We start from the raw sequence: 6,918 nt of genomic DNA on the forward strand, positions 1-6,918 counted from the left end.
CTTAGTGTGTGGTTTGTTTAACATATTTAATGCCTTTTAACTAATCATTCAAAATTAGTTACAGAAGCCTAAAAGGTAATCCTTTGGCAGTGCCACTCAACACATGGGCCTAGAGCAACATTTTTTCATACACACTTTACATCAATCTGCACAAAGAAGTCAGAGGATCTGCCAAATGCAACTTCAGACAGTTTTTTTTTTCTCTGAGCCTCCAGAAGAGGCTTTAGAAAGAGAAATAAAGTGATCTTATTACTCTATTTCAGACCTTGGGCATGCAAAGTAGTACACACCCTTTCCTTTCATCTTCAAATGTAAGACAAATAACTGTTTGCTTTTCTCTATCAAATTAAAAATGAAATACAGCAAAAATACAGAAAATACAGCAAAATCCTTCAAGCATTGTTCCCTTAAATCACTTAATTGAGAGAAGGGAAAGTAGCTTTTCAGAGCATGAAAATATTACTATTTGGCTTGGCTTTGTGGTTTGGGTAGCAGACCATCAGAGAATGTTTAATTTACTGAAAGAGATAAATCTGTTTCTGTTTTGAATCCAAGTCCATCCTGAAGCATATTTTCCTACTTGATAAATCATGATTCAATTTCACTTTGTCAAAAATGTTGCCAGTGTTTGTAATGGAGGCAAAGTAGAATCTCAGAATTCTGTGGCTTTGCTTCTCAGAGTACTTGAATGAAGTGAAAACAGAGGTCTAAATCATGCCATCAATTCCTAAACAGAACTCTCAATTGAAATCAATGGGAAGGTCCTGCTTAAAGTTTAGTGGCATAATACGGCCTACAGTATTGAAATACCGTACCTGAAATGACATTAAAGAGCCTTCATGCTACTAATAGTTTAGTGAGTCAAAACAGCACATAGTGAATTGCCAAACTGGATCAGATCAATGATCCTCTAATCTTATCATCCTGTCTTTGGCAGTATGCAAAATTTTTCAGATCGAGGAAGGGAATGGGGGAAGAATCCTGTCACTTGGCTAACAGATATACTAAAAGCATGGGCCTAAACTTCCTCACTTTCTTTACTACTAAATCCTAATTACTTCAAATACTTCATTGGGACTACTCACCTCTGAGTAAATTCAACAGAATTTGACCCCATGGGGAAAATTTCTTTTCCTGAACTCTGCTCATGATTATCTCATACTCTGAAGCAGGAGTCTTGACAGACCTTGTACATTTTATCTCGCCTGTTGTAACTGCAGGTGCTATTCTTATTTATAGATATATCTAGTACTTCTCAAATCTTGCTGAGCTTTTTATCCATGAAATATCTTATGGTGGTGAGTCCTGAGGTTTCATTATACATTGTGTGGAAAGTCTTGTATCCACTTTCAATTTACATCACAGCCTTTTTTCATATACTCTTCACAGGGATTGCAAAATTCTCCTTTCCACTGTATATTAACCTCTTTGTTAGAAACTGGAATACCTTTACCAGTGCAGGCAAACAAAGAATGATTGATATCTTATTCCATCTACATCGTTAAAAAATGAACATCAATTACCTCCCAACACTCTCTGTGATACCACAGGTTATCGACTGTCGTGTCTCAAATACTTGTATGTTTACGTGTTAATAGGAACTATGTTATGTTTCCTATGGGTCTGATCCTGGATGATGCCAAATAACCTCAACTCCAAAGACTTCAATGGTAACTAAAGGCAGTGGACATCTCCAAGTATCAAGTATTAAGTAAGTAATTGTTAGATTTGTACAGACATGTGGTCTTGCTTTGTGCAAAATGTTCCAGGCTTTCTTTCTTGTGGGATTGCACCTCTTGATTGTTACTTTTTTGGGGAGTGTTATTAATCCAAAAGCGAAACCCATCTGAAAACACCAATCTTGACTTGCTTTGCCATGAAACACTTGTAAAATGACTGAGGTTTGCATGCTTTCCACCCAAAGTCCTAATTTGTCATGGGTGCACTTGAACCTCAGCCCAAACTCAGCAAACCTTTTGGCAAACAAAGGCTGCATTTCAGGTGTGCAATAGAAGCTAAAACCAAGCAGGTTTTATCTGGTTTGGGATTGTGTCATAAAGGTTTTGCACAACTCCATCATCATCATCTTTTTTTTTCTTTACATAAAGGGCTTGGGCCCTTTGGAGTTACTGGGATGTCTTCTGATTGCAATGGGAGCAGAAGCAGTCCCAGAAAGCACTCAACAGCCTAAACTCGATGTTGAATTCTTCATCTAATCTAACTGCAGCATATTCAGTACAGTATTCTCCACATCTGGAAAAATGCAGAAGATACCCTTAAACTGCAAATGGAATTCAACAGCTATATGGCAAGTATTTGTATATATCAATTAACAGAGCCTTCCAGCTCATTACAGGATCAGACCCTAATTGCATAAACTAAGATCTCTTAATTATTGAATTGTCCAACTTAATCTTTTAGAAAGATATCTAGCCTATACTTTTTTCCCTTTTACGTGAGAGGGAGTAGGCTGGAGATTAAAGCACAAGGCTGAGAACCTGGAGATCTGGTTCATCTCTCTGTCTCATCCATACACTTGCTATATTAACCCAGGCAAGTTATTTAGGGTACATATTTTCAAACCTTGTTACCTAGTTCACTTGAATGAAAGGTGCATGTGCTCAGCACCTCTGACAACCAGGCACTTATTTAGATACCGTAGCTAAATATGAATATAGGTGCTAACTATAGGCACCAGTATTTGAAAGCTGTGGATCTTAACCTTTGTCTCAGGGCTGTCTACATGGCAAGTTACTGCACTACAAGCCAGAGCATGAATCTCTAGCACACAGGTTTGCCACACACTACCTTGCCATGTGGACACTGCTACAAGTGCTGTGCTATGATAGTTTCAGAGTGTGTTTTAATGCACTTCTACTTCAAAGCGTGGTACTCTATCCACACTCAGGGACTTTCACTGCACTGCAGCAGTGTCCACACAGGACACTGCACAAGCCAGGATATGAACCTACAGTACTCCAGCTTGCCACTCAGTAGCTTGCTGTGTAGACAAGCCCTCAGTTTCTTCGTCAGTGAAATGAGGTATCTAGCCTACCTTACAGAGCTTTTGTTTAGTCAGTATTTACACCTTTACTTTAAGAATTGTGGATACAGGCTCTCTAGAAGTCTAAATTAGTATTATGCCATTTTCAGCTGTCTGAACAGACAGACAGCTGCTCTTGGGTTTGACAAATAGTGAACTAAATATTCTTCATAGCTGCAATTCACAATCTTTGTGAGGATGAGGAAGTGAAGAGAAAAAACCCCCCAACCAACAGAACATCTCTGGAAAGATGCATCAGATCTGCAAATCATGTATTAATCTCTAGTTAAAATTACCCATCTTACAGTGACAGCAGGATTTCCGAGATAACCTAAACCTATGTTATGAGTATGAATTCATGTCATGGATACATGCAGCCTCTACACTGAATAGAATTACTACTGCTACAAACATAGTATTCTCCCAGGAAGATGACATGGTGGGCAATGTAATCTCTTTGAGGAAAGATTAAAGAGGCTAGGACTCTTCAGCTTGGAAAAGAGGAGACTAAGGGGGGATATGATAGAGGTATATAAAATCATGAGTGATGTGGAGAAAGGAATAGTTATTTACTTATTCCCATAATAGAAGAACTAGGGGTCACCAAATGAAATTAATAGGCAGCAGGTTTAAAACAAATAAAAGGTAGTTCTTCTTCACACAGCGCACAGTCAACTTGTGGACTCCTTACCTGAGGAGGTTGTGAAGGCTGGGACTATAACAGCATTTAAAAAAGAACTGGATAAATTCATGGTGGTTAAGTCCATAAATGGCTATTAGCCAGGATGGGTAAGGAATGGTGTCCCTAGCCTCTGTTTGTCAGAGGATGGAGTTGGATGGCAGGAGAGAGATCACTTGATCATTGCCTGCTAGGTTCACTCCCTCTGGGGCAACTGGCATTGGCCAATGTCAGTAGACAGATACAGGGCTAGATGGACCTTTGGTCTGACCCGGTACGGCCATTCTTATGTTCTTATGTTTAACTGGACCAACTTCTGCTGCTGACAGAGACAAGCTTTTGATCTTGCACGGAGCTCTTCTTCAGGTTTGGTCAGGAAGATGGTGAGTTAGTAGCAATCCTATTCAATGCAGAGGCTGAATCATCACCAAAGAGAAATATAAATGAGAAAGCATCAAAATTGCTACAGTAGATTAAAACAGCAGCTCTAGTTTAAAGTCACAGCAATTTCTTCCAAATGTTCTCTCGGTCACTTCAGTGTTCTATTTTTAACAAACAAAGTAAAAAACAAACAAACAAACAAAAAAACAAAAAACAACAACAAAAAAAAGAAAACTCAAACCTTAGAGGGCTGCAAAGCCATGGCTGCCTACACAGGCACACCAAGAAAAGGGTGTCATATTAGAGATCCAAAATAGCACAGAGAGAAGTCAAATTTAGGAGATAGGATAAAGTGGGGGACTAGTAACAGGATACAGTAACAACTTTTCGGCATTTTTTTCACATTCCTTGGTGCATGAAAGTCTGTTGGTGATATCAGTGCTGCTCTAAAATGAAGATCAAGTTTAATTTAATTGTAAATTGTTAGTTTAGAAAATGTACCAGTTTGTTATATTACAGTCAACTAGGAATCTATTACATTAAAATGTTTAAATGATACTACATTATGACGAACAGATAGGAAGGCAAGTTGGTAACAAGTTATTGCTGACATTCCACTATTCAATTTGCTGACCATAAACATAACAATTTTTGCTTTTCCTCCAGCCCCCATTAATTACTTCAGGTTATTTTTCAAAAAACTCTTTCAGGAAATTCTACCCAAAGTAATACACATGCATTACTCATCAGTGGCTGGAAATCCTGTAATCTGTTTTACATGTATATACACACACACATGCAGTTCAATTAACTTTTAGAATAAGTGTAACTCAGTTCTAACTTGATCAGAGATTACCTGGACATTAATGCCAGGATACTTGCTAAGACATTCTAGAAAAGTTACTGGTAAGACAGGGGACGAGTACGACAGGAAAGAACATGAATGCAAAGCAAATGATGCCAGTCCCTTATGTGATAGAAGTACCTGCTTTTCTCCTGACGCTGGAAGCGCCCGCCCCAGTTTAAATCTTACCACAAAAGCCCACTGTGATGAAACTGAACAAGTTTAGCCGAATGAAGAGCGAACGAAACAAGCGAGGGAAGAGTGGAGCTGCAGCCTGACCGCTCAGCCATCCAAAGGCTCCTATCTGCCTCAGCGAAGGGACTTACCACAAGCGTGCAGCACAGGAACTTGTTCATTGTGGTCGGTGTGAGAAACCTCAGGGAGCTGGGACGCTAGACAGGGAGTTAGTGAAAGCTCCGGTCTCCTAGCAGCCTGCTGCTGACATCCCCCCCAACATGAAAGGCACGGTATATATAGCCCCTGCTGCAACAGGAAGCATTAGCTCAGCTTTGATCACTCATTCCCTGGCCATCACCAAACTGTTCTTGTCTTTCTTTTTTAAGGAACTGTAAAACTTGATGACTTAATGGAACCCTTTCCGAGCTCACCACAGGCTGGAAAACGTAGGAGGGAGTGTCAGGGGCTGGCCTCTGACGGGCAGTGTCTGCTGCCTGCCTGCCTTGCCCTCTCTCTAGGGAGGGGGAGTCACTCACCTTCAGGCAGGGCAAGAGCGAGTCATCGGCCGCCCTGGGCTAATAGGAGACAGGTTTAAAAATATCTCCTCCGTCCGGCCTGCGGTGCAGAGACCTCTACCGCTGTGCATCGGCCGGTGCAACCTTCCCAAAGCTGTGGAGGACAGGGATCCTGCAGGGCACGGGGTGGGTAGGAAACCAGGGGACTCCACTGATCTCCCCTCCCTTCTAATGCAGGAAAGTAACAAGCCACCTCTCTCTTCCCATCCACCCTTGTTGGCTTGGCCGGGGGACTCAGCGGTGATTTTCCTGTGCCCTGAGGGTACCACAGAGCTGGATGGGCCGCCTGCAGGTGTAAAGGCCCTAGGATGCAGCGGAAGGCTGCACAGGGGGGCTTTGCAGAAGACGTGGGGAAATGCAGTAGTGCTGGAATTATTTCCTAGCTGTACAGGGCTTGGAACATGCAGAAGTTCCAAGGATAATGATAATTCTTCCTATAAGTGACTCTAACCAGAAAGGACAAATACATGAATAATCTGAGAAAAACAAAGGCTCCAGCTGTGGAACCCTTAGGGCGGCAAGCACTTGCTCACAGGAGTAGCTCCATTGATGTCAGTGGGGTCAGCAGTCATTCATAGTGAGCCTGGGTCTTTTCTTCACTACATTTGACTGAAATTGAAATGGATGGCAGGGTACATGCATATGTGAGTTTTTTTCTGTGGGCACCATAGGCCCCCTCCTGCCTTCCTTGTGTGCCCCAAACTTTTGGAAAACTCCTAGAAGCTCCGATTGCTCAACACCTCTGGAAACCAGGGCAGTTTTGCATGCACAAAGAATGTAGGATCAGAGCCAACTGGAACTAAGAAGATTTCCCTTTAAAAAAAAAAGCAGCAGGAAGTATATGTCCTTCCCAAAACCTGTCGATATTGTGAAAGGGGGAAAGAGTGGGGCTAAATTCTTACACAAGGGAGGAGAAATTGGCAAATTTCTCTGACTCCTTGGTTTCAAGTTTCCCTATTTAAATTGGAGATTATGGTGAAGATTAATTATTTAATGTTTGTGAAACTTATTGAGATGAAATCTTATTCGTAAAGGTGCTAGGGAGATGCAAAATACTGAAGCACCAAGCCTGTCACTGTCCTTTGGGCCTGTTTAATGTGAATAGGAGTTTAGCCATTGTCTTTGGGGGAAAAGTTTCAGCTCCTTAGCTCCTAAGTCTTTGGTATGCCCTCTGCCCCCCTCTAGCAGGATGACTTTTTCAGAAGTGTTCCAGTTTTCT

The 6,918-nt window shown here is 41.4% G+C and overlaps 1 protein-coding gene across 1 annotated transcript in view; it reads right to left on the minus strand.

Annotated features, from left to right (window-relative positions):
- The window catches only part of TNFRSF11B (TNF receptor superfamily member 11b), a 28,427-nt gene extending 22,906 nt beyond the window's left edge, over positions 1–5,521 (minus strand). Inside the window, exon 1 of the mRNA XM_050941076.1 lies at positions 5,274–5,521. Coding sequence (XP_050797033.1) covers positions 5,274–5,303 — 30 coding nt within the window. The 5' untranslated portion in view covers positions 5,304–5,521. The remainder of the gene's footprint in view (positions 1–5,273) is intronic.
- Positions 5,522–6,918: the final 1,397 nt, after the last annotated feature.

This window comes from Gopherus flavomarginatus, chromosome 2, assembly GCF_025201925.1.
Source record: "Gopherus flavomarginatus isolate rGopFla2 chromosome 2, rGopFla2.mat.asm, whole genome shotgun sequence".
NCBI lineage: Eukaryota > Metazoa > Chordata > Testudines > Testudinidae > Gopherus > Gopherus flavomarginatus.